Source organism: Hemitrygon akajei, chromosome 23, assembly GCF_048418815.1.
Source record: "Hemitrygon akajei chromosome 23, sHemAka1.3, whole genome shotgun sequence".
NCBI classification, from domain to species: domain Eukaryota; kingdom Metazoa; phylum Chordata; class Chondrichthyes; order Myliobatiformes; family Dasyatidae; genus Hemitrygon; species Hemitrygon akajei.
In genome coordinates this window covers 59,207,273-59,234,883 of record NC_133146.1, presented here as the reverse complement: position 1 = coordinate 59,234,883, position 27,611 = coordinate 59,207,273, and the positions used below count along the sequence as shown (strand labels likewise).

At 38.9% G+C, this 27,611-nt stretch overlaps 1 protein-coding gene across 7 annotated transcripts in view; it reads left to right on the top strand.

Moving 5' to 3' along the window:
• ccdc186 (coiled-coil domain-containing protein 186) overlaps positions 1-27,611 on the top strand; it is a 124,007-nt gene that overhangs the window by 60,822 nt on the left and 35,574 nt on the right. For 2 of the 7 annotated variants that reach the window (XM_073027796.1, XM_073027801.1), the window contains exons 7-15: positions 8,892-8,996; positions 10,435-10,533; positions 12,225-12,311; positions 16,228-16,370; positions 18,176-18,431; positions 20,393-20,582; positions 20,872-20,967; positions 23,396-23,434; positions 27,274-27,484. In XM_073027796.1, coding sequence (XP_072883897.1) covers positions 8,892-8,996; positions 10,435-10,533; positions 12,225-12,311; positions 16,228-16,370; positions 18,176-18,431; positions 20,393-20,582; positions 20,872-20,967; positions 23,396-23,434; positions 27,274-27,484 — 1,226 coding nt within the window. Of the gene's footprint in view, positions 1-8,891; positions 8,997-10,434; positions 10,534-12,224; positions 12,312-16,227; positions 16,371-18,175; positions 18,432-20,392; positions 20,583-20,871; positions 20,968-23,395; positions 23,469-27,273; positions 27,485-27,611 lie in introns of those variants that run through there. The other 5 variants (XM_073027797.1, XM_073027803.1, XM_073027802.1 and 2 more) reach the window with 5 other exon arrangements.

Sequence of the window (27,611 nt, the reverse complement as noted above, 5' to 3'; positions counted from 1 at the left end):
GCATCATATTATCATCAGCAGCTTTTATTTATATAGATTACTTTCAGAATATATTGTTCATTATAAAAAAGCATTTCAGAGCCACCAGTTGAAATGTTAATGCAAATAATTAAATAATTATTATAGCTATTAAGATGTTGAAAATAAAAGGCCAAATGGTGAGTTTTAGGGAATTTGAAAAGAAAAAAAAATCAGATTGTATGAGTAAGGTTAATTAATTTAGGGATTATATTGAAAATCAATGGGTGTTTTATCACCTGAATCCAGGTTATGGGAGCAAATGTAAGTTGGTTAACAAGGGAAGAGGGTACAGTAATGTGGTTAAGGGCAAATTCAACATGATGATTGTGGAAATATCATCAATGGAGCATTTTGTACAAGTTTATCTTGTGTTTTTTTGAGGCTGATAGATGATTTGGAGGGCTTGACAAAAAGGATCAAGTGCTTTAATTTAGTGGGACAGTTTCTTTTAGTGACAAATCCAAAACGAGATTGTGCATTAAAACTGGGGAGACTCCATTTAAAATGAAACCAAGATTATTTCCCCCAGAAGACAGTATGAATTTGCGACATTGCTCATGGAGACAACTGGAAGAGAATTAAGCAAATTTGAGCCATACATTCTAATGTTGATATGTACGTAAATGATCTCAGATCTTTTACATGAATGACAGATAATGATCTGAGAGGTTTATTGTCAGGCCGCAAGCTGCTGCTTGTAGCTGGAGAACTGGGAAGTAAGGTTTTTTTTCCTCTATACAAGAGATTTAGCCCTTTAGAAATGAAATTAGGGAAAAATAAAATCTTTAACATTTTCTGCCCTAAAGAATTGTTTGTGTTAGGTCAGTTATTGAACATACTCAAAGTGAGATTGATAAAGTTTTGGACATAAGGAAGTTGGAAGGTATGAGGATCAGTATTGGATTAATTATGATATGTGACATGAAATTTATTGATTTGTGGCAGCAATACAGTGCAAAGGCATAGCAATTTCTAAGTTACTGAAGTAAGTAGATAATGCAAACAGAAAGAAATAATGAGGGAGTGTTCAACACTTTATGAGCCATTCAGAAATCTTATGGCTGGGGGAATGAAGCTGTTCCTAGATCATTAACTATGGGTCTTCAAGTTCCTGTACCTCATTTCTAATGCTAGCAATGAGAAGAGATTATGTCCTGGTGAGGATCCTTAATGATAAATGCTTCTTAAGGCACTGCATCTTGCAGATGTCCAGGGTTGTGCTTGTGATGGAGCTAGCTGAGCATATAACCCTCAGTGCCCTCTCGTGATCCATACCAGGTTGTGATTCAACCAGTCCAATTGCTCTTTACCATGCATCTATAGAAATCTGCAGGAATCTTTGGTAATAGACCAAATCTGCTCAAACTCCTAATTAAGTAGAGCTGCATTGTGTCCTTCATGATTGCATCAATGTGTTAGACCCAGGATAAATCTTTTGAAATGTTGATGCCCGGAACTTGAAGTTGGTCACTGCTAACCCCTCAATAAGGCCAGGTGCATATTCTGCTGCCTTCCCCTGCCTGAAGTCCAAAGTAATTCATTTGGTCTTGCTGACACTGAGTGTGCGATTCTTATTGCAACTCTATTCAACCAGGTGATCTATCTCACTCCTGTCTGCCTCCTTATCGCCATCTGACAGTCTACCAACAACAGTGGTTTCATCTGAGAATTTATAGATGGTGTTTGTGCTGGCCACACAGTCATGAGTGTAGAGAGAGTAGAGCAGTGGGCTAATCCCGCATCCTTAAGGATTGTCAGCAAGGAACATATATTATCAACAATCCGCAATGATTGTGATCTCCCAATAAGGAAGCAAGGATTTGGTTGCAGAGGGAGGCTCATGGGTCCATGTTTTGAAGCTTCTTGTTAGTACTGAGGGAATAATTCAGAGCTAGTTGAAGAGATTGTTGAGGCATTACTAGTGATCTTTCAAGAATCACTAGATTCTGGAATGGTTCTGGAGGACTGGAAAACTGCAAACATCACTACTCTTTAAGAAGGGAGGGGGGTAGAAGAAATGAAATTATAAGGCTGCTAGCTTGACTTCAGTGTTTGGGAAGATGTTGGAGTCCATTATTAAGGATGAGGTTTTGGGGTACTTGGAGCCATGTGATAAAATAGGCCAGAGTCAGCATGGTTTCCTTAAGGGGAAATCTTGCCTGACAAATCTGTTGGAATTCTTTGAGAAAATGACAGGTAGGTTAGACAAAGCGGAGTTAGTAGATGTTGTTTACTTGGATTTTCAGAAGGCCTTTGACAAGGTGCCGCACATGAAGCTGCGAAACAAGATAAGAGCCCATGCTATTAAAGTTACACACATGTATAGAAGATTGGCTTACTGGCAGAAGGCAAAGAGTGGGAATAAAATGGGCCTTTTCTGTTGACTAGTGGTGATCAGTAAGTGCCGATGTTGAGCTTGCTTCTTTTCACATTATATTTCAATGATTTGGATGATGGAATTGTTGGCTATGTGGCTATGTTTGAAGACAAACGATGATAGGTGGAGGGGCAGATATTGCTAAGAAAGCAGCAGTCTGAAAAAGGACAGACAAATAAGGAGAATTGGCAAAGAAGTGGCAGATGGAATACAGTGTAGAGAAGTGTATGGTCATGCATTTTAGTAGACAATAAAGGCATAGACTATTTTCTAAACTGATTAGAGCTATGCTTAGAGTTAAGGGAGAAATTTTCAGAGATGCAAAGGGTCTTGAGGGTCCTCATTCAGGATTCCATTAAGATTAACTTGCAGGTTGAGTTGGTGATAAGGCAAATGCAATGTTAGCATTCAATTCAAGAGGCTAGAATATAAGAACAAGGCTTTATAAGGTATTGATTGGACTGTACATTTTAGTATTGTGAGCAGGTTTTGGCTCCTTATAAAAAAAAAGCTGTTCTGGCATTGGAGAGGGTCCAGAGGACATTCACAAGAATGATTCCTGGAATGAAATGGTTAACATTTGATAGCTTTGGGCCTGTGCTCACTGGAGTTTGTAAGAATGAGGGGCAATCTCATTGAAAGGCCTAGATAGGGGATGTGGCCAGCAGGGGATTCTAAGATCAGAGGCCATAGACTCAGAATAGAAGGTTGTCCATTTAGATCAGAGTGGAGGAGGAATTTGTTTGGCCAGAGGAGGTCAGCCAAGTCATTGGGTAAATTAAACATGAGAAGGTAGAAGAATGAGCTTGAGAGGGATAATAAATCAACCATGATGAAATGGTGGAGCAACTTGATAGGCCAAATAGCTTAATTCTGCTCCTATGTTTTATGGTTTTATAATGGTGTTGACTGCCAAGCTGTAGTTATTTGTCTTACAGTTGTGAATTAGACAAGTCATAGGATCAACCATAATTTTATTGAATGGCAGGCAGAGCAGTTCAAATGCCCTATGGCCTACTCTGAAGATTTGACTTGATCAATGTGGAGAACTGAGCGAAGCTGTGGAGACAGCAGAGTAATTTTTTTTGATGGAGTTCTATACACTGTTGGAAAGTTGTATTAATGGGGCAGGAACATGGCTTTAAAGATCTTATAGTACACAAAAATATTTATTATTTTTCCCCTCTAGATTATCACTGGAATAACTGGTGGTTTTTAACACAGGTTGTCATTTTAAGCTTTAAGCAAAATGAGCCAACGAGTGACAATGAAATTCTTAGATGTATATTTCAGGGCTCTAATAAATAGCTGTAGACTTCAAAAGGTGAAGTGGACATCATACAGCTGATGAAAATTTGTGATGAAATGTATGTAGAGATAAAACTAGAATGAGGATAATGTATATAACCCATTCCTTAGGAGCAGAATGCACTTGGAGTCAGAGATCTACATCTTTGAAGGTCATTAGACATATTAAGAAAGTAGTTTGAAAGAGAGCAGATGGGACCTGGACTGAATAAAGACAAAGTGTAGAAGAAATTAAATTGAGTGTAGTATTTATAAAATACTAATCCAGCCAAAACTAAAATCTCATGTCCATTTCTGGAGTGATGTGTTTTGATATATTCAGAAGGTGTGGGAGAAGAGACAGGGAAGTTTGAGCAAAAATATTACAGCAGTGCTCAACATCACAAAATGCAGTAAATCAAAGTAAAGAGCGAAAAATATTCCCCTTGTCGAAAAGAGTTGAGAGCCAAAGAACATAAGAGCTTGTAAAATAGTTCCAAAATAATTTTTGAAGCAGGTTGGAGAGTCTTACTGAGTGAGGTTAGGGGGTATGTGGGTGTGGGGGCTGTACTAAACTTTACAGAACAAGGATGGACGAGGAATAAAAGTATCTGCAGAAATCCTTTGGGAACAGTAACCATAGTTTGGTACGTTTCATGGCAGTCATGAAAAAAAAGATAAAATTTGTTCTCAATTTGGGGCTCAAAACTAGGGGAATGTAGATTTCAGTTGTTTGAGGCAGCAGCTGGTGGAAATTGATTGAGAGTAGCTGCAGCAGGGGAGAAGAACATCTGAGAAATGGGAAGCATTTGGAAGCATGATGATAAGCAGGTTCTATGGTGTTTCTTTGTTTTGTAGCTATCTGCAATAAAACGAATCTCAAGGTTGTATATACATAATTCGATAATAAATGCACTTTGAAGAGTTCAAATTCAACATGTCCATGTAAGGATAGGTGCAGAGAGGCTTGGTTAACATGGGATAGTGAAGGTTAGATGAGGGAAAAGAAGGAATCATAAGCATACTGTATATCAGGTGTAGCCCCCTGGCACGCCTCAGGCTCGCTCAGCTTGCTTCCATCTAGGGGGAGCAGCCTTCGGCCCCGCCAAACTGGATAATCAGCTTGTGTGGATGCTGTGTGATGTCTTCTACATGCCAAATAACAGACAGTACACCATATGCGATAAAATGATTTCACTTTATAGATCTTATTAGAACTAAGTAACTAATAACGATATACTATATATGAACGAAAAGAAAAGACGCCAAAACTTAACAAAGTCCAAACCACCGTGCACAACCATTCGATCCCCTCAGACCTCCTCGACTCATAGCTCAGGACCACCCAAAGTGATCAACCAAGCACCCCCGGCACGTCTGTCTTTGTCTCCTCTTCTCGCTGAAAACCCTGGCCTCGGACCCCCGCTTGGGGTCCGTTCCATCACCAGCTTAAAGCATCGCGTCCTCTCTCTCTCCCCCTCGCGCCGACTCCCCAAAAGCCCGCCAACAACAGCTTACAGACCCAGAAGAGAGAATAACATCTATCCCAATTGGTTAATAAATGAATATAATTTTCGTTATCAGTAACTTTAACCCAAACAAGCTGCGAGAGAAAGCACTTATCATAACAAAGAAGCATTCCTACTTTTAACAAAACAAAGAAGCCATTTTGATTAACGCGCGCAGTAACAAAAAAAAAGAAGAAACCCCCTTACAAGGTTTCAGAAATGGCTCTTAAATTTGTCCTTTAAGGTTTATAGGGGATATGTAGGAGAGAGCTTAAGAAATTAGGAGCGCAAAACCTGCCATGAAATGATTTTGGTAAGAAAGATTAAAGACCTACAGTATGTTATAAAGAAGAGGATTTCTAAGGAAGGAGTAGGCCCCCTCAAGGACCAAGGATGTGATCTGTGTGTGGAGCAGGGTATTTTAATCAGTTCCCAAATGTCTCAAGGGTATTCAGCAGGGAAAAGAATAGAGAGGCTGGAGAGTTGAAAGAGACTAAGCTGATATTCTGGAGCATGTCTGTATCAGGAAGGAGGAACTGTTAGAAATATTGAGGCACATAATAATGGATATATCCCTAGGACATGAGGACCTGAGTTATAGGGAAAGATTGAATAGGTTAGGGTTTTATTGCCTAGAATGTAGAAGATTGAGGGGAGATTTGATGGAGGTATACAAAATTATGAGGGGTATAGATAGCGTAAATGCAAGAAGGCTTTTTCCATTGGGGTTGTGTGAGACTAGAATTATAGGTCATAGGTTCAGGGTGAAAGGTGAAATGTTTAATGGGAACATGAAAGGGAACTTCACTTGGAGGTGAGAGTGTGGAACGAGATACCAGCATAAGTGGTGGATGTGGAATTGACTTCAACATTTAAGAGAAGTTCGGATAGTTACATGGATGGGAAGCATCTGGAGGTCTATGGCCTGGGTGCAGGTCAATGGGACCAGGTAGATTAATGGTTCAGCACATACTATGTGTCGAAAGGCCTGTTTCTGTGCTGTATCCCAGGATGCTAAGCAAATGGGAGGAGATTGTTGGAATTCTGACAGAGTTATGCATTTTCATTAGCCACTGGTGAGGTGCCAGAAGTCTGGAGGATAGCTAATGTTAACCCCTTTTTCAGAAATGGAAGTAGCGATAAGCCTGAAAGCCACAGGCCAGTGAGGCATACATCACGTGGGTCCAGGAAGATAATGTAGAAAGGGTTTAAGGATGCTTTTTGACTGGATCTGTAATAAGTTGTGTATCTCGGGGATCAGCATTGGAATCTTTGATAGTTCAGTTCAAGTTTAACTGTCATTCAACCATAAATGAATACCCATGAATGCAGCCAAACAAAACAGTGTTACTCCAGGGCCAAGGTGCTAAACACAGTACTAACAGTCATACACAGCATAAGGCATATCACATATAAGATAACAGTAAAATTCAGCCCCCCCAAAAAAACAATTTAGTCCAAGACCCTGAGTCTATGAATGTTGCAGAAGTCTGCAGTTGAACACAATACACCTTGTCTTCTGCCTAGCAGACACTGGAGGGGCGGGGGAGCAACACCTGCTCCAGCTTGTACACTGCAGAGCACTCCAACGTCTCTGTCCTGTCCTGGACAGCTGTAAACAGGCAACACCACGGCTTAACGCTTAGTCCTCGCTACGTCTGATGGGACACAGCTCCCCTACCATCCACCAATAAATCAGTGAATTGCAGCATTCCACATTAGCAATGTTCAACAGGGTCATGCAATCATAAGAAAAGCGACTAAGATAATCACTTGCTGTTCAGACTTCACACCGCCTTCGTGCATCAAGTCCAGCTCCTTCTGCCAACAAGCAGCTTGCTGATGGGGAAGACCTGCAGTACTTTAAGTTCTTAATGTTCAGCAGGGTCTTGCAATCATATTAAAAATACATTTAAAAAGAACAATAGCACCTTTGTCTGAACCCGTAGAATCCACTATAACTGAGTGCACTGCGTCTTATGGGAAGACTTATGATAAATGTAGTTGCCTTGGATGGTCTGGTTAGTAAGGTTGCAGATTGTATAAAAATTAGTGGATTCATAGGCAGCGAAGAAAGTCATCAGTAGATACAATAGGTCAGTGATCAGTGGGAAGGTTGGGTGGAGTGGTAACAGACAGAATTTAATCAAGGAAAACGTGAGATAATGCACTTTGGAAAGTAAGCACTCTTAATGTCTCTGCTACTTACACTATATGTCTTACCTGTAACTAATGTACAGGGGGACTCTGGGGTGCAAGCCTATAGCTCACTGAAAATGGTTACACAGGTGCATAGAGTAGTGAGAAAGGCATTTGGTATGTTTGCTGCCTTAAACTGAGAGATTAAGTGTAGGGGTTGGGCAGTCATGTTGCAGCTATATAGAACATTAGTTAATCAACATTTGGAATATGTGTACCATTCTGGTTCCCACACTACAGGATGGATGTGGTAGCAATAGAGAAGATGCAGAAGAGATTCACCAGGCTATTGCCTGTAAGTCAAACTAGTACGGTAGTTATAAGGAGAGATTGGATAGACTGTAAACACGAAGAAATCTGCAGATGCTGGAAATTCAAGTAATACACACAAATTGCTTGTGGAACTTAGCAGGCCAGGCAGCATCTATAGGAAGAAGTACAGTTGACATTTTGGGCCGAGACCCTTCGTCAGGACTAACGAAGGGTCTTGGCCCGAATCGTCGACTGTACTTCTTCCTATAGATGCTGCTTGGCTTGCTGCGTTCCACCAGCATTGGATAGACTGTGTCTATTTTCACTTAGAGATGACCTTAGATGTTTACAAAATTATGCAGGGCATAGATAGTCAGAGAGTTCTCCTGAGGTAGGGGAATATAGAACTAGAGGACATGGGCTTAGGGTGAGAAGGGTGAAATTTAAAGGAAATCAGAGAAGTAAGTTTTTCACATGGAAGATGGTGGTTATCCTATAAAAGACAGGTACAGTTACGTTCTATAAGCATTTTGACAGATCCTTAGACAGGAAAGGCACAGAGGAATACTGGCTTAATTCAGACAACTGGGGTTAGTGTACATTGTGGTTGATAAGGAAAACATGAGCTGAAAAGGCCTATTTCTTTGTTATACTATTCCCTGACATGGAGTTGAGACAAAGTAAAGGAAGCATGAAGAAATCCTTTATGCACAGCAAATATTTATGTCCAAGGATAGACTCCCACATTGGAACATGGGAACAGATTTAATTGTACATTTCAGTAAGAAACTGGATAGGTACTTGAATGAAAAGAAAACTTCTGGCTTGCTCTTGCTGACAACACCCATGCACCATCAATTAGGAACTTGTGCTATGTACATTTTCTGTGTGATTGTATGTTTACTGCTGTATAACATGTGCCTTGTGCTGTGTATGACTGTTTGTTGCACCTTGGCCCCAGAGTAACACTGTTTCATTTGGCTGTATTCATGGGTGTTTATGTATGGTTGAATGATAATTAACCTTAACTTCAGAACTTTGAGAAGTAGCCTGGGAATGGGAAAAAATTACATTACCCTGATAAATGGACGATTACTCTCAATTCCTTCAGTGCTGGCAGGATTCTTTGATAAGGCCTGTAATTATATTCTGTCTTTATTCTGCAGAGGTAGACTTGAAATAACTTTACTGATCATTCAACAAAACATTGATTTTAAATTTCAGTACCTTATTTACTATCTTGATAGGAAACACGAGAAAAACTGAAGGAAACAACGGTCAGGTTAACTCAGGCTAAAGAAGAGACAGAACAAATTCGGAGAAACTGTCAAGACATGATCAAAACCTATCAGGTTGGTTTGAGTTTGCTGCTAAAAGAACTTGCTTTTTGTATTTTAAACTAGATTCTCATTTTCTCTTTCCTCCATTAAAATAATCTTTACATTTTCCAAAACCTCAATATCAATAGTTTCCTCGTAGAAAGTAAACATATCAGTAATTATGTAATAAATGACCACTGTAAATCAGATCTAGAAATTGGTCCACAAGTGTAGTTTATCAGCAATGCAAAGGGATGCCAGTAACTATTTCAGCTGTGGGCCCGTTGTTAGCAGTTTGGTAACTTCAGAAATCATACATGGGCTTATTGGTTGTTGCATCAGAGCATTATTTTATAGTGGTGCACAGAGCATGGGTGCTGATCTTTGGTTGAAATCAGTACGTGACAGCCAGGTGTGGGGAGTATTTTACAGGCTATAAATTTCAATGCACCATACTGCAGGGCGTTTCAGGATTGTGTGAAGAATGTAAGTACTTAATGGCTCTTACAAATGATTAACAGTAATCTTTCTGTTAAATTTATGAATTAAATGTGTAAATTGAATCACTTGTATTTTTCATTGCAGCTAAAAATATTTTAGGACCATTATGTACTAGAATAGGAAAGCATGAAACATGGATTGTGGTTTTAAAAGTTCAATATAATAGCTTACTCAAAGTGCACTCCTTCCTATTTATGAAATCCGTGTGCACCATGATAGTGTAGTGGTTAGCGATTCGGAGTTTGGAGTTCAATTCCAGCACCATTCTGTAAAAAGTCTATGTTCTCCTCATGGAGTGCTCTGGTTTCCTCCTATGGTCCAAATCATACTGGGTGGATTAATTGGTCATTGTAAATTGTCCTGTGATTAGGTTAGAATTAATTGGGTTTGTCAGAGGTTGCTGGGGCAGTGTGACCTGAAGGGTCTGCTCCGCAATGTATCACTAAATAAATAAAATAAATTAATTTAGTCAAACACGAGGAAATCTGCAGATGCTGGAAATTCAAGCAACATGCACAAAATGCTGGTGGAACGCAGCAGGCCAGGCACCATCTATAGGGAGAAGCCCTGTCGACATTTCAGGCCGAGACCCTACGTCAGGACTAACTGAAACTAAGGGTCTCGGCCTGAAACATCGACAGCGCTTCTCCCTATAGGTGCTGCCTGGCCTGCTGCGTTCCACCAGCATTTTGTGTGTGTTAATTAAAAGTATAATATTTTGGTAGCATTGCCCTGTAGCTGAATGATTGACCAATCCTAATGTGAGGAATGTTTTAGATTCAAAATGTAATAACTGGCCTGTAGCCAAACTATAGTCTGGACAAAATGTATTCATGTTTCTACTATTACAGACTTACAAAAAAATTAAAATTGTATTCAGCTATCCTTTGACCAGATGAACTTTGTTTCTTGTGGCCTCAATACATCGTGTTGCTTTCTTAACTTGACTGTATCTTGTCTGTATTGAAAGGAATCTGAAGAAATTAAGTCCAATGAGTTAGATGCCAAACTTCGAGAGACCAAAGGAGAACTGGAAAAACGTTTGCAGGAAAAATCTGATGAAATGGAGGTGAGCTGTGCCTGCACCAAAATATTTAGAGGATTTAGAAGAAAGAGATTACAAGATGTCATATAAGTGCACAAAATGCAAGTGAGAGTGGAATGTTAATGCAGAAAGTAACCTAAGTAACTTTGATAGAATTGATTTTAAAATGTTCATATTTTCTAGAGCCAGAATTCGATATAGAGAATTCTCCACACAGAAACAAAACTAATTGATGTTAGGAGGGACTTTAAACCTCAAATGTTGATAACTTCTAAGCACTACAGCTAAGAAACCTGAGCTGTTAAGTTTGTAATTAATGTTGGGAGGAAGGATCTACAGTTAAAATACTGCAGATGCTGGAAATCTGAAATTAGCACAGAAAATGCTTGGAAGTAATAAGTGAAGCAGAGCACAGAAGAACTGAGTTCTTGAAGGTGTGAATTCAGTGATGAGTCAAGAAGGTTGTACAATAAAACTTAAATAATCCTGCCGCCATTGAGACTTTAATGTTCCAGATCCTAATCTGATCTCCAATCATACACCCAGCCCATAGTCCAGACCTCTGGCTATGGCTGCATACCAGTCTCTCACTCTGGGCATCTTGCTCACATTCCAGACACATAAATAAACAAGATGCTGGACCGTGAAGATTTTTGAAGTCTCTTCAAAGCAAGCTAACTTTGAAGAAGTTTTCCTCTTCTCCTGAGTCCTGATGTAGCACCTTGTCTCAAGACAATAATAATTCCTTCATCCTCACCACCCCCCACCCCTCCCCCATCACTACAGATGCTGCAGTCCTGAGGAGGAGTCGCAGCCCAAAACATCAACTGTTTGTTCATTTCCAAGGATGCTGCCTGTCTTGCTGAGTTTCTCCAGCATTTTGTATGTGTTGCTTTAGATTTCCAGCATCTACAGAATTTCTTTTGTTAATGAGTAACTCATGCCGTTTGTTTTTTTCGCTCCAGATTTCCAAAGTCAAATGATGATTATTAGAGTTTTACAATAAAGTCTTACAGCCTGAGTAATTTATTTTCTTATGAGAATAAAGCAGAACTGAGATTATAGATTTCTTCAGAAATACAGTGGATATAACATTTAATTGGGCCATTGGTTAATTTGGGACAACTCTTAAGGAGCAAAAACTAATTGAGAAAATAACCAGGATTCCCTTTGTTTATTTGGGACACTATGGCACTTAATTGGGGCAGGAGACTGTTGCCAAAGTTTCTAACTAGCATCAGTTGTGTGCACTTGTGCAGCTGTTAAACACTACACCATGCTTAGAGTAAACTATTTCCTCAAGTTAGGAACTATGAAAAATTTGAAGGTATCAACAATCATCTTGAATATTATGTAAGCATTGTATGAAGGCAGTCTATTATCTGCACTAGGTGTCCACTGATTTTGTTCATCTATAGTCAATCAAAAGAACATGGCTGCGTACACTGTTAGGGGCTATAGTTGTATAATGCTGTACTGCTATTATTCTGATTCATTCTGTATTTCATTTAAATACATAATTTGTTAATCAGTTAAACAGTAGTTTGCCTTTTTTTATGTTTTTAACTATTTCCATGAAACTTCAGCTAATTGTGGCAGCCACTTAATTGGACCAAAATATACTGTTCCTGATGTTGTCCCAATTAATGGGAATCCACTGCATTTATATGCCTTGGAAATAAATATTGTGTATTTTTTCACCAAAAAATCCTCAGATCCACCTTGCTCAAATAAAAGAACTTGATGATCTGAAGAAAACTTTTAAGGAAGGGATGGATGAGTTGCATACTTTGAGAACAAAGGTGAATACTTTTTTTTTACTTTGCAATTGCCATTTGTTAAGTTCATGAAGGATTTCTAAAATAACTCTTAAAACTTTATTGCCTATTTTAGTCAGCTGTCCTTTTTACAACAAAGTACTTGAATAAAAAATATTATTTTGCAGCACACCTTCTTTCCAGAGTCATAGTTATACTGCTCAGAAACAGGCCCTCTGGACTAGATGGTCCGTGTCACTAGCACTCCCATCTAAACTAATCCCATTTGCCCATGTTTGACCCATATCCCTTGAAATGTCTATTAAATGTTGTTAATTAGACCATAAGATATAGAAGTAGAATTAGGCCATTTGTCTATCATGACTGTTCTGCCATTTCATCATGGCTGATCTAATTTTCTTCTCAGTCCCAATCTCCTGTCTTCTCTCCGTATCCCTTCATGCCCTGAACAATCAAGAAACTATCAACCTCTACATTAAATATACATATAGGTTTGGCCTCCACAGTTGCCTCCAGGGCCTCCATAGATTCACCACTCTCAAGCTAAAGAAATACCTCCTTATCTCTGTTCTAAAAGGACGCCTCTCTATTCTGAGACTGCATCCTCTGGTCTTAGACTCTCCAACCATAGGAAACATCCTCTCCACTCCACTCTTATCAAGGCCATTCACCATTTGATATGTTTCTATGAGGTCACCCCCTCGTTCTTTTGAATTCTAGTGAATACCTGCCCAGAGCCCTCAAACGCTCTTCATATGACAAGCCATTCAATCCTTGAATCATTTTTGTGAACCTCCTTTGAACCTTCTCCAGTTTCAGCACATCCTTTCTAAGATAGAGGGCCCAAACCTGCTCACAAATACTCCAAATGAGGCCTCTCCATTGGTTTATTGTCTCAACATTACATCCTTCCTTTTATATTCTAGTCCTCTTGAAATGAATGGTAAAATTACATTTGCCTTCCTCACAACAGAAATAACCTGCAAATTAACCTTTAGAGAATCCTACATAAGGATTCCCAAGTTCCTTTGCACCTCGGTTTTTTGTATTTTCTCTCTGTTTAGAAAATTAGTCAGCCCTTTCATTTCTTTTACCAAAGTGCATAAACATATACAGAAATATTTCAACTGTCATTAGAAACGGGGATGGTGCCGGAGGATTGGCGTGTTGCTCATGTTGTTCCATTGTTTAAAAAGGGTTCTAAGAGTAAACCTAGCAATTATAGGCCTGTAAGTTTCACGTCAGTGGTGGGTAAATTAATGGGAAGTATTCTTAGAGATGGTATATATAATTATCTGGATAGACAGGGTCTGATTAGGAACAGTCAACATGGATTTGTGCGTGGAAGGTCATGTTTGACAAATCTTATTGAATTTTTTGAAGAGGTTCCTTAGAAAGTTGACGAGGGTAAAGCAGTGGATGTTGGCTATATGGACTTCAGTAAGGCCTTTGACAAGGTTCAGCACAGAAGGTTAGTTAGGAAGGTCCAATCATTAGGTATTAATATCGAAGTAGTAAAATGGATTCAACAGTGGCTAGGTGGGAGATGCCAGAGAGTAGTGGTGGATAACTGTTTGTCAGGTTGGAGGCCGGTAACTAGTGGTGTGCCTCAGGGATCTGTACTGGGTCCAATGTTGTTTGTCATATACTTTAATGATCTGAATGATGGGGTGGTAAATTGGATTAGTAAGTATGCAGAAGATACTAAGGTAGGTGGCGTTGTGGATAATGAAGTAGGTTTTCAAAGTTTGCAGAGAGATTTAGGCCAGTTAGAAGAGTGGGCTGAATGATGGCAGATAGAGTTTAATGCTGATAAGTGTGAGGTGCTACATTTTGGTAGGAATAATCCAAATAGGACATACATGGTAAATGGTAGGGCATTGAAGAATGCAGTAGAACAGAGTGATTTAGGAATAATGGTTCCCTGAAGGTGGAATCTCATGTGGATAGGGTTGTGAAGAAAGCTTTTGGTATGCTGGCCTTTATAAATCAGAGCATTGCGTATAGGAGTTGGGATGTAATGTTGAAATTGTACAAGGCATTGGTGAGGCCAAATTTGGAGTATTGTGTACAGTTCTGGTCACCGAATTATAGGAAAGATGTCAACAAAATAGAGAGAGTACAGAGAAGATTTACTAGAATGTTACCTGGGTTTCAGCACCTAAGTTATAGGGAAAGGTTGAACAAGTTAGGTCTTTATTCTTTGGAGCGTAGAAGGTTGAGGGGGGACGATAGAGGTATTTAAAATTATGAGGGGGATAGATAGAGTTGACGTGGATAGGCTTTTTCCATTGAGAGTAGGGGAGATTCAAACAAGAGGACATGAGTTGAGAGGGGGCAAAAGTTTAGGGGTAACATGAGGGGGAACTTCATTACTCAGAGAATGGTAGCTGTGTGGAACGAGCTTCCAGTAGAAGTGGTAGAGGCAGGTTTGATATTGTCATTTAAATTAAAATTGGATAGGTATATGGACAGAAAAGGAATGGAGGGTTATGGGCTGAGTGCAGGTTGGTGGGACTAGGTGAGAGTATGCATTTGGCACGGACTAGAAGGGCCAAGATGGCCTGTTTCCATGCTGTAATTGTTATATAGTTATACACTTCCCAACACTGTATTCCATCTGCTATTTCTTTGCACATTCTTCTAATCTGTCTAAGTCCTTCAGAAGCCTCTCTACTTCCTCAAAACTACCTGTCCCCCCACTTACTTCATATCATCTGCAAACTTTGCAAAAAAAACCATCAATTCCATCATCCAAATCATTGACATATAACTTAAAAAGAATTGGTCCCAAAGCAGACCCCTGTGGAACGCCTCTCGTCACCACCAGCCAGCTAGAAAAGGCTCCCTTTATTCCACTCTTCGCCTTCTGCCAATCAGCCACTGGTTTAACCATACTAAAATCTTTCCTGTAACACCATAGGTTCGTAGCTCGTTGAGCAGCCTCATGTGTGGCACCTTGTCAGAGGTCTTCTGAAAATCCAAGTACACGACATCAAAAGGAGCATTGTTTTACAGCGGTCCAATATGCACACTTACTCCTCTTTTATACCTTATGTATCTGAAGAAACTTTTGGTATTCTCTTTAATATTATTGGCTAGTTTACTTTCAAATTCCATCTTTACCTTCTTAATTACTTTTTAAAATTGGTTTTTAAAAGCTTCCCACTAATTTTTGCTCTATTATATGCCCTCTCTTTGGTTTTTATATTGGCTTTGACTTCTCTTGTTAGCCATGGTTGTGTCATTTTGCCTTTAGAATGCTAATGTACCTGCTTTAATGTAACTGCTTCAACCACTTCCTTTAAACTCATTCTATACACTGTCTGGGTGAAAGAGTTACCTCTCAGATTCCTGTTGCATCTCTCTAATTTCATCTTAAACTGGTGCCCTTGATAATTCAACCCTGGGAAAAAGGCTGAATGCATTCACCTTATCTAAACCCCCTCATAATTTTATACACTTCAATAAGATCACCCTTCTGTTTCTTATATTGACTGGGAAAATAGTCCTAGCCTGCCAAACTTCTCCTTATAACTCAGTTCCTTGAGTCCTGGCAACATCCTTGTGAATCCTGTCTGCACTCTTGCCCAGCTTAACAGTGACCAAAACTAAACATGATATTTCAAATGTAGCCTCACCTATGTCTTTTACCTTCTGTTCTATTTTACGTCTGTTTATGTACATCAGTAGTAATTCTAAAAGCCAATTACTAAGTTTAAAAGAGGAAATCAAGAAATAAATGCTTTTGAAAATATGTTTTTCTGAATTAACTGCAGAAGCCATAGGGAATCTGCTGGAGAGCATATTTTTCTCTTTGGTTGGATTCAGGTTCTCTCGAGCATCTGCTGTTCATTATTATCATTCAACAAAAATTGGTGTAGTTTTGTGGATTTATTCTGGTAATGCTGTTATTCTGGCCTTTCCCATCCTCCTGTAGGTGCAATGTCTTGAAGATGAGCGACTGAGGACAGAAGATGAACTGTCAAAGTATAAAGAAATAATCAACCGACAAAAAGCAGAATGCCAATCTTTGCATGAGCGTGTCAAGTTGGTAAACCAGTTGCAAGAACAACTTGAAGGGTAAGGATCAAGCTTTTTCTTTTGTTGCAATAAAATATATACTTTTTCAATAATTTCCTTTTGTATTAACCATTCTTGTACTCATATCTGACAAGAATTTGCATTTCCTCCTCTCTCTGCCTATTTTTGTCCTTTTCTCTTTTTCTTTTTCACGGAAGACAAAATGACTGCTAGCGACTTTTAGGGACTGAGAAGTGTCTCATTAATTTGGAGCAGCTATTCTTTTCATGCTGATATTTATTGTACTGCCATTGCTAAGGTGCTGCTTGTTAGAAGGGGACTTAAAATATAGAGCCACTGTCATTTAAAAAAAAATTTATAACTTGTTTTTTGTTTAATGTAATATTTTGTAGCAATTAATTTTAGAAAAGTCTAAGATAAAATTAAAAGAGATATGAGAGATTGAGGATCCTGGAATCTGGTGCAGAAGGTGGTGAACTGCTGGAAGAACTTAAGTTTGTCAAGGAGTATCCGTGGAGACAAAGGATGGTCAATACTTTGGTTTGAGAACCTGGAGAGCATGCACAATTGCAACAGCCATCTTGAGTTTCTGGTTGCACGTGATTTCAGCACCTCTTCCCCTTCCCACACATAGACCTGTCTGCTTCAGCTTCTCCACTGTTATGGTGAGGCCATTTACAAGTTAGAAGAACAGCATCTCACATGGTAGCCTTGGGTAGCCTACATTATTGAATTTTCCAGTTTCAGATAATCCACTTCCCCGGAGTTCCTTTCCCTGTTCTCACCAAAGGGTAATCTCTTTCCCTTCATTCACATTGTCTACCATAACCCCCACCACTGCCCCTCTGCCAATTTCCCAGGCTTATCACCTTCTGTATCTGGTTCCATCTGCACATCACCACTTACCTATCTACCTGGGTTTCATTTCCCTTGGCTAAACTTTCCTTTCTTCACCCCTCATGGGGTCCATTTTTTTCTCATTAATGTTTTGTTTTACCTATCACTTTCTATCTCAACACTCCCTCCTTTACTTCCCCTAATTGGCTTGATCTGCCTATCATCCCTATGTTCCCAGTTTTCTTGCACCCGCCAACTCCCAGCAATCTGGTTCCATCTGTAATCTTGTATCTTTAACATAACCTATTCCCTGTCACTTCTATATACCTGCTATCTTTCCTTTACCTACTCAGACTCAGCGTTTTAATAACAGCTTCTTCCCTCCGTCATCAGATTTCTCAACAGTCCATGAACCCATGAGCATTACCTCATTTTTGGGCTTTTGCACTATTTATTTATTTTATAAGCTACTGTAGATTTTATGTCTTCCACTATATTGCTACCACAAAGTAACAATTTTCATTGCATATGTTAGTGATGACCTCTGTTCCCTCGCACAGCACAGGTGCGCGGCTACGCAATAACTGAAATGTTCCCATGCATGTAGCCTTTGTTGCTGTGCAGCTGGAATTTTCTTCTATATAATGGTAATGTTAACATTTAATGTGTCACTCAGTTTACAGGCTGGGTAAAAATTTCCAGCTCAGAGCAATGGTTGGTCCGCGCAGCTGTAAAAAATTAGTAGAGGGAACATTGATGATAACAAACCTGATTCTGATTTTGAGTCCTGATGTAGGTTCTTAACCCAAAACAACCCAATTCCTTTGCCTCCATGGGTGCTTTTCGACCTGCTGAGTTCTATCAGCTGTTTAGCTGTTACTTGTATCATAATTATGTTTGCTTGTTGTGTTCTGAAGTACAGTAGGCAAGATTGTTTACAACTTTAAAGTTATTTTCTACAAGAGCAGACCAGTACAGAATAATAATCTGTTCCGATTACATTTCAGAAATGAACAAGAGATTCAGTCACTGAAGGAAGAGGTTGACAACCTGAATTCGCTCATTACAGATTTGCAAGAGGATATTGAAGGGAGTCGTAGAAAAGAATCTGAGTTGCTTGTATTCACAGAAAAATTGACAAGCAAAAATGCACAACTTCAGTCTGAAAACAATACACTACAGACACAACTTGACAGACTAAGCATTCGTGAACGGCAACTGAGTGGGCAGCTTGAAGAGCTAGGACAGACCAATGTTGAGCTGGTAAGACTGAAAAAAAAAATGCCTTCATTTGTTGACGTTCATAGAGATTTTTCCTTGATCTTTGGTTGCTATCTACATTTAAGAACGTTTGAGTATTGCTGAGTAATGCTATTTTTTTTTCTGTATCTTTGCTTTTGTATATAAAATATACACAAGGCAACTATATGGTCTTCATTTTTTGATCCATCACAAATTAATGACTTGATGAAAAATTCATTTCTAGCAAATATTTCATATACTTTACTATATGAAATTTCAGAAGATTAAACTCGTCTGACCCAATGAGCTGTATTGCCCAATAACCTACCTATTTAACACTAGCCTAATTACAGGGCAATTTGCAGTGATGAATTAACTACTAACCAATATGTCTACAGACTGGGAAGAAACCAGAGCACCTGGATGAAATCCATGTGCTCATGGGAAGAATGTGCAAACTTACACAGAACACTAGAATTGAACTCTGATGTCCCAAGCTGTAATAGCATCGCGCTAACCACTATGCTACCATGGTGCCACTATGGAAAATATAATTTCTGTTCTCCACAAGAATAGCAGAAAGAAATACATTTTATAATGAAGTAGATCTTAGCTTATTCAAAGTGATTATGAAGGTAGTTATTGTGGAAGAATATTCTGAGCTTTTATACAATTGAAATCAATGCACATTGCTGAGGAAGTGCTTGGAAATGTATACTAGGGTGTCCTTGTGGGAATTGGAGCTAGATTTTGTTTTCATTTCTGGTGCTGGATTTAAAAAATCAGATTATTTCACTTGTGGTAAGCTGTTTATCCTCTGGTGTCTGTTCTGCCATTCTGTTAGACCATGGCAGATTTCCACCTGTCATCCATTTATCTACATAATCCTTTGCTGTCTTTCGTTTATTGAAGGAGCTGTGATTGAATTTCATTGGCTATCTTCTGGCCCGATGGGCCAGCTGGCTTGCTCCCATATTGTGTCATTCTGTGAATTAGAGGCAAGAAGCGAAGACCTAGAACAGTTATACTTGAATACAAAGTATTTCCAGAAAACAGTTGGGAGTCTGCTTATAATTTAATTTGCTTAAAGATCTACCTCATGGCACCTAAAATCCCAACGTTTTATTATATTATTGAAGTGAATGTAAGATAACAGCAAGTTGAAAATTCCCTGGGAGAATTAATGGATAGTTATTCAAGACAAAAATTACTATGACTACTACAATGAAATCCACACATAAAATAAGCCTACTTCTGTTTTTTCACTAATGTGAGATTTTCATTCATGCTTGATGCATTTGGGTTCAAAAGAAAAATCTTAATTTATAATAGTAACATTTTAAAAGAAAAGCTGATGTTGTGAAACCTGGCCTTATTCACTCGTATACGGTGGTGTGCAAAAGTCTTAGGTACGTATATATACCTAGGGTGCCTAAGACATTTTTACAGTACTGCTGTGTTTGTCTATGTAGAGCAGAGAGCAAGTTTGTAAATCTGCCAGGAGCAAAGGATGTTGGGAATGGCAAGGGTGTGGGACTGATGACAAGGAGTGCCAGGGGCAGGTGTGGTGCAGGTGCAGACACACACAGCCCTGAGTCGCTAGGCAAAGTCATTTGATTCCAAACATTTGGCTTAATGATCATTACAGATTGGCTCTCTGGTGCTTCCTGCTCTCTCCCCTCTCATTTCCCCTTTTTCCAATTATGATTCCCCTCTCCCTTCCCCTTACCCACTCTCAGATCACAATAAAGACCCATATCAGAATCAGAGATGTCATCGCTCATATGTCATGAAATTTTTTTTGTTTTGTGGCAGCAATACAGTGCAATAAATATAATTACTACAGTACTGTGCAAATGTCTTAGGCTCCCTAGCTATATATGTGCCTAAGACTTTTGCACAGTACTGTAATATTAACAAATTGCACAAATTAACCGTTGGTAGTTTAGTATCAATCATTATGTGCATTGGTTTGTACATAGGTGGACAGATTGCAGAAAGAACAGCAACTACGGCAAGAAGATGTGAAAACTCTGCAAAATGAGGTGATCAGTGAACAAAAGGAAGTGAGTAGGCTGAATTTACAAGTGGAGGAGCTGAAAGATGAGCTTGCCACACAGAAACGAAAGAAAGCAACAAATATTAAAGACCTCACGAAACAGCTTCAGCAAGGTGCGTAGGAATTATTCTGATTGACAATATAAAGTGTACTTCTACAAATTAGTGGCTGCAAAACATACATTGATTTGTATAATTACAACTTGACATTTGCCAAACAGATTTCGGAGATAATTTAATGCCATTGTTATTTTTTTTACTGATTTCAGCTAAGGTGAAAAAAGTGTATTGTTTAAATATAAATAAATAATTCGGAGCAATTATCAACTTACCATAATATTTGTGTAATTTTGGACCAAGCCGAGAAACATAATTTTTAGCGACCTGTGTGAATGTTTTCTAGTACGCCGACGATTGGAACAAGTGGAAAATGGCAACTGTGACAGCAAAGAGGCGAGCAGCATGGGAAGTCGTTCAAGTTCATCAGGTAAACAAAAAAGTAAATACCACATTACTTTAATTTAAAGAACAATATAGAGTTAATTACACAAGTAGTAAAGTAATAAATGTTTGTACATCCACCTGTAATGTTGGGTTCTGAAAATAAAAACACATCAAAATTGCATATGGTTGCCATCATTACATTAGCCTGAGGTCTGTTGATAACTCAATGAACTCACTGAATAGGAACTCAACAAAATGACTGGATACTGTAGAACTCAATTAAATGATTGGATAGAACCCATTTTGTATTTCATTAGGTTGAAGAACAGCTTGAACTGTTTGGATACTGAATTTAAACTTCTGAGGAACAAAATTAGCTACTTCAGAGGAAGAATGACCACTGTATTGCGGATTTTTCATGCAGAAATATATCTTTAGGTGGAAGAGAACAAAGGTGAATAAGTGGCTATTAGTAAGCTGTTATTTTCTTTCAGCTGCTCTGACTATTCTGATCTTCCTTTTCTCCCTCCATTACCAGTTGCTTATACGCTTTTCATGTTTTACAAAATTACTTTCTGTTCTTGGCTTCCTTCAGCTTCTGTAATTTGGTTTTTGAATACCAAATACAGTTGTGTTTAATAGAATTTTTCTGTGAAACATGTAGCCTTGTATTTTTCTAACCAGGTTCTCTCCCTTGCTGATGCTGAGCAGGCACAGATTGTTGTTGTTCATTTTGGCTGCCACTTGTGCTGTCTTTCCACTTTCATACGTGGTCTTTAGGTTCCATGTTCCAATGGTGGTGGTCCTGGGTGATGGAAGGGTAATTAGCCCTGTGGCTTCTGCTTTCACCACACAACTTTGTATGTCTCTGAGGTGAAGATTTTTTCTCTCTTGGAGATGAGGTCTTTAGAGTTTCTGTTGCTGCTTTTGTAGCTCTGGGTTTATATGGGGTGGGGTTGCTAGCTCCATGCCCAACCCTCCTCTCGTCGCAACTGGGCTTGGGACCGTCCATGGCAGCATTCCCATCTTTGTTCTGATTTCTGTTCAGAGTGGGTGGGATACCATCTAAATCAAGTCCAAAAACCATCCCTTTGCATGTCTTCAAGCTAAGCATTTGTAGCATAGACTTGTAGCAGGTTCTTAGCTGATACAAAGGAAGGATTGTCCAGACAGATGCTCTGTTTATAAAAGAAAAGACAAAGCCAATCCACAAGCCGTTGCATTATCAATGTATTCTAATTCATCAACATTACTGTAATGTAGGGAGCACAGTACCATCACCCTATATTTGTGTGTCAGTAAGTTGTCCACTTAGTAGAAGGTCTGCCAGACAAATACTGTAGTCAAAGACTTTGTTTCATAATACAAACAAAAACAGCTGGAAACACTTAGCAACTCAGACTGCATTCATGGAGAGAGAACGGAGTTAACATTTCTGGTCCAAAACCCTTTGTCAGTTTGGTACTCTGTGATGGCTTTATCTGTTGATTTCCTGAAAGCCTTTCTATCATTTACAAATTGATGCAATATGTGTTGCAAATTGATTTACTTGTTTATTTATTATTGTTTTATTTTTTTTTCTCTCTCTGCTAGATTATGTATTGCATTGAACTGCTGCTGCTAAGTTAACAAATTTCATGCTAACATTTATCACATGTCGGTGATAATAAACCTGATTCTGATTCTGATGTTCTCCATTTGCTTGTCTGACAATTTCAACAACTTCTAGGAAACACTTAAGCATTCCCTTCCACTGCTATCAGTACATTTTGGCAGATAACTGTACCATATCCAATTCAGCAATTCCTCAAAATTTCTTTGAAATCTACCAAACTTTGACTTCTGATACCTGAAAAAAAAACAAGTGTATCATGTAACACCATTTTATTGAAGTACTCTATTTCAAATTTGTATGACTAACTTGAATGTACATTGCCTTATATCCAAATGATTTAAAATAGTGAAATTCCAATCATTTGGTACCCACAGCACTTTGGTGGTGTTAGACTAGTAAAATTTCCCCTACTGTAATGTAGCAGTCAAACCAAAACAAAACAAAATAATTGCTGCTGTTGGTGACCCTATGGATTTGGTATACTTGCATGTCACACCCTCACTCCAATTATTATTGCTCCAAAAGTCAAGGATATGTATTTGATCCTTTACTACTAATTAACAAACATGCAGTCTTAAAGCGATGAAACTTAAGCATACCCAACAGTAAGCTAAGCTTAAATGAGCGTTACTGAGCGGTCGGCAAAAGATATAACTTCCGACGGTTGCGGGCTACTACAAACTGCAATGAACAAAGCCTGAAAACGAAACTTATTCCCTTCACTTTTACCACCCCCCCCCCATCCTGTGACTAGTTACCATAATATGTGCACAACTCAGAATTAATGAAGAATGAGAACAGATGCATGGTTCCTACACATAGGATACTACTGCTTTTAATATCACACTTTGAATTCATTTTTTTTTAGATGTTACAAAGAAGTATAATAAATTGTCACGTGAAACTGGTGAGTTTATAAAGAACATAGGAAACAGAGTCCGGTGAGTTGAAAGGGAGCGCGGGATATGGAATACTGAACCATTATCTAAACAGTTGAATAGCAGATTATTGAAGTTTTACTCCTCTGGCAGTATTTGCCAAAAACATCACTGTGGGAGTCTCCTCGTTATGTATTTATAGAAATTCAGGATGACTCACCACCGTCTTCGTGAGAATTGGAGATAAGCATTGAGAAGCAGCCTTGCCTGTAATACACATACCCCATGAATAAAAATAAGCAAGTTAAAGTAATCAGTATGAACAGATGCTCCATACTGCTAGAATGAAAACACAGTTGATAACAAATGAAGTGTAGTACAGATATGCTAATGAACCTGACACCAATTAGATCTTAAATGCCAGGAAAATTGGTGTAAATATTGAGCAGGTTTCAATATGAGCAGTTAGAATATTGAATTCAGAGTAGTCACTTTATATTAAGGTTTAGCTTCAGCCTAAGAATTGGGATTTTCTCAAAATGTGGTGCTCTGATACTTTCTTATTTTCCTTAACCCCATCTCTTTCTCAGTCTTTGACTTGCTTACAGTAAATTATATAATATTTAATACCCAGTTTGTATTTAATAGTTTAATTTCTGTATTATGACTTATTGAAGGTTCTTCAACTTGGATGAGGGACCTTTTTCTTTTGACTATTTACAATGTCCCACAGAGGACTTGGCTAAGCGCAAACACTGAATTATAACAAGCTCGTGCTTGAAAACAGTGGAGCTGTTGGTGAGTGGACAGCAAGTCTTATTTTTTTGTCAATGGACTGTGAATTCAGTTCTGGCCTTTAGTTTTGACCTGGATCAGGGGACCCAACCTTTTATATGCCATGGACCTCTACCATTAACTGAGGGATCCGTGGACCTCTGGTTGGGAACCCCTGACCTAGATAGTGGGGCATAATCTGGGAGAAATTATTGAATTTGTCCAAGTGCATTGTGCCAACCACACATGAGAGTAAGTCAGTTTTTAAGCATAGTATTCTGCACCCAGGTGTGGTTTACCTCCCATGAAGATTAAAGTACTAAATTCCCAATTATTGTCATGGTATTAATGTTCACCACAGGGTTTCTCGGTTTCTACAAATTGAGATGGAAGTTTTGTTGTTGCTCCCAGGATGCTTCTGTACTTTCGTAGTGACTGTTCCAGCTGACAGAGCAGATCAGCTGACCACTTTACTGTAAGTGACTGCAGAAAGAGGATGGGAGGTGCTCACTTAAAATACATTTTATACTTAAAACAGAAACACTCAGCCTAGAAGCTAGTTTCTTTAATATGATGATGAAAGTCAAAAATTGTAGATGCTGAACTATTCAGGAAGTTGGGTAATATCTGTAGAAAGGGAAATGGTTGTAGAACTACAGATAACTGGCTTTCTCAGGTTGTATCAGTACTTGCCACTTCTTTTCCAAGTCGTGGATATACTTAAGGTGGAAGTTAATCATTTCCTGATTGGTCAGGGCATCAAAGGATATGGCAGGTGTATGGGGTTGAGTGGGATCCGGGATCAGCCATGATGAACTGGCAGTGCAAATTTGGTGGGCTGAATGGTCTAATTCTGCTCCTATGTCTAATGGTCACTCATTACTGATACTAACTTCTTTTTCTCCATCAGCCCTACCTAATTGGCTGCCATTTCCTACAGCCCTGCATTTTGCAACTTTTATGTTTCTTTGTTTATTATGCAGACTCTCTACTTGTATTTCATACATTTTGTTCATTTCCTTTCTCTTTAACTGGCCTCATTAATCCATTGGCCGGGTAAGTTCTACAACTTGTCCCCAAGGCAAACCTGGCCTGATCCTTTCAGAGATATTCCCTTTCCATTGTTCCCCTCTGCAACTTAAAGCTAACTTGCATTCTCTTTCCCCCAGTTCTGACAAAGGTTCTTTGAGTAGAATCTTTTACTTTATTTCTCTTTCCACGGTACCTAACTGACCTGCTGAGCGTTTCCAGCATTCTCTGCTTTTATTTATTTTCATTGTTAATTATGCCAATGATATGCCTATGCAGATTTAAAATAACTCAATAATCCACTCTTAATGTGAAAAAATAATTCTATACAAAGCTTGGCCCAGTCCCAGCTCAGATACCCATAACTGTTGGTTGAAGTTGTACTATATAAGATATTGGTGTCTAATTTGGAGTCTCGTGTGCAGTTTTGGTCACTACCTACAGGAAAGATATCAATAAGATTGAAAAAGTGCAGAGAAAATTTACAAGAATATTGCCAGGACTTGGAGAACACACTGGAGGCTGTGGTAGAACAAAGGAACCTATGGAAAATCCTGGCAATTCTGGACAATGTTTCTCACTCTGAATGCCACCTTGGCTAAACAGAAGAACACTTTTAGTAATAGACTAAGGCAACTGCACTGCTCCAAAGAGTGTTATATGAGGTCATTCTTGCCTTCTGCCATTAAGCTCTATAATGAGTCAACCTATAGCCGGAGAGGTGATGATTCCCCTCCTATTAGACTGTTTGAGGTAACTTTATTTTTTATTCTCTCTTACTTCTCTTCTAATATTTGTATATCTGTGCACTTTTATGCTACTGTGACACTAATTTCTTTTGGGATCAGTGAATGATCTGTCTATCTCAGGTAGAGGTACACAGACAGGTGTACAGACTGCTTTCAGGTAGGTGTCCCAAGATTTAAACCTAGCATTGAAGCAGGTGTCTGACTTGTTCTTCTTGGTGATAGAGGTCATGGTTTGGAAAATGCTTTTGGAATAGTGTAGGCAAGTGAGTGTAGTATTTTTGTTGAAGGTATCCTTTGCAGACACTGTGCCAGTGGGAGGGGGGGTGAAATAAACATTTGGGGCGTTTGTAGGATGAACATTTTGCTGGCTACTCTGACTTGGATGATATTGAGCTGTCGATGATTGGTAGAGCTGAGCAGTGCATATTTCCAATTTATGCCTTTTGGATAGTGAAATTGATTTGGAGCTTCAGGAGTTGAGTCACTTGTAGCTGACTCTGGGGCTTAGTCTATTCTTGTAGAGCTGATATTTATGTATGGCTTGTCCAACTGTATTTCTGGTTACTAAAGACCCACAGATTAATCCTGGCTGAGGATTCTTGAGATGATAATTACTAGGGACTGATTGGGAAGTGATTAGCCAGGTTGAATGTGTGCTACATTCTGCGAATAGGGGTGCCATGGTAGGGTAGTGGTTAGAGTGACGCTATTAGAGGTCTGGGCATCAGAGTCCAGACTTCAGTCCTGGCATCCTCTGTAAAGTGTTTCCACGTGGAATCCATGAGTTTTCTCTGGGTACTCTGGTTTTCTCCCACAGTCCAAAGGCTTGCTGGGTCATTGTAAAATTGTCTCGTGATTAGGTTAAGGTTAAATTAACTTTGTCGGGTTTCACTTCCTGAAGGGCTGAAAGGGTCTATTCCACTGTACCTCTAAATAGATCCATCCTTCCATCTACCCACCTACCCAGTTTAACTCATTGCCATGTAGATGTCACTATTGTAACTGTACAGGAATAGATTGACTCAAGGTACAGCTAGTTGTATAGTGCAACTCTTAGTACGTCAGCTGGAATGTCTGGTTCACTAAGGCGTTGGTGTCTCAAGTCCTCTCAGTTGTTTCTCAATGACTGCATATAATGAATCAAATTGGTTGAAGACTGACCTGTGAAATAGAAATTCCGTGAAGATCATATTGATTAAAACTTCAAAATAATTTCACCTCTGGTATTACTTCAAGATGCAACCATTTTGTTTAAAGGTATCCTTGTGAATCACTTCCTTTTGTACTCCACAAATTTTCTTTATGTTTCACTCCAGGTTCTCTAGATGCTCGATGCAGTAAAGAGGAGAGGTCTCCGGAGAATAGTGGCTGTTCTGTGCAGGCAGATAACTTTCCAGAGGTGGACAAGGCTATACTAATAGAACGAATTGTGCGACTGCAGAAAGCTCATGCACGTAAAAATGAAAAGATTGAGTTCATGGAGGATCATATCAAACAATTGGTGGATGAAATACGAAAGAAAACGAGGTAAATTCGTAATGGAATCAAAGAAGTCTTTGTTTTTCATCAAATTTACTTAACAGACTTAAGGTTAAAGGGAGTTTTCACTTCTTGGGACCTATCCCATTAGGCTATTTTAATCAAGAGATTGTGA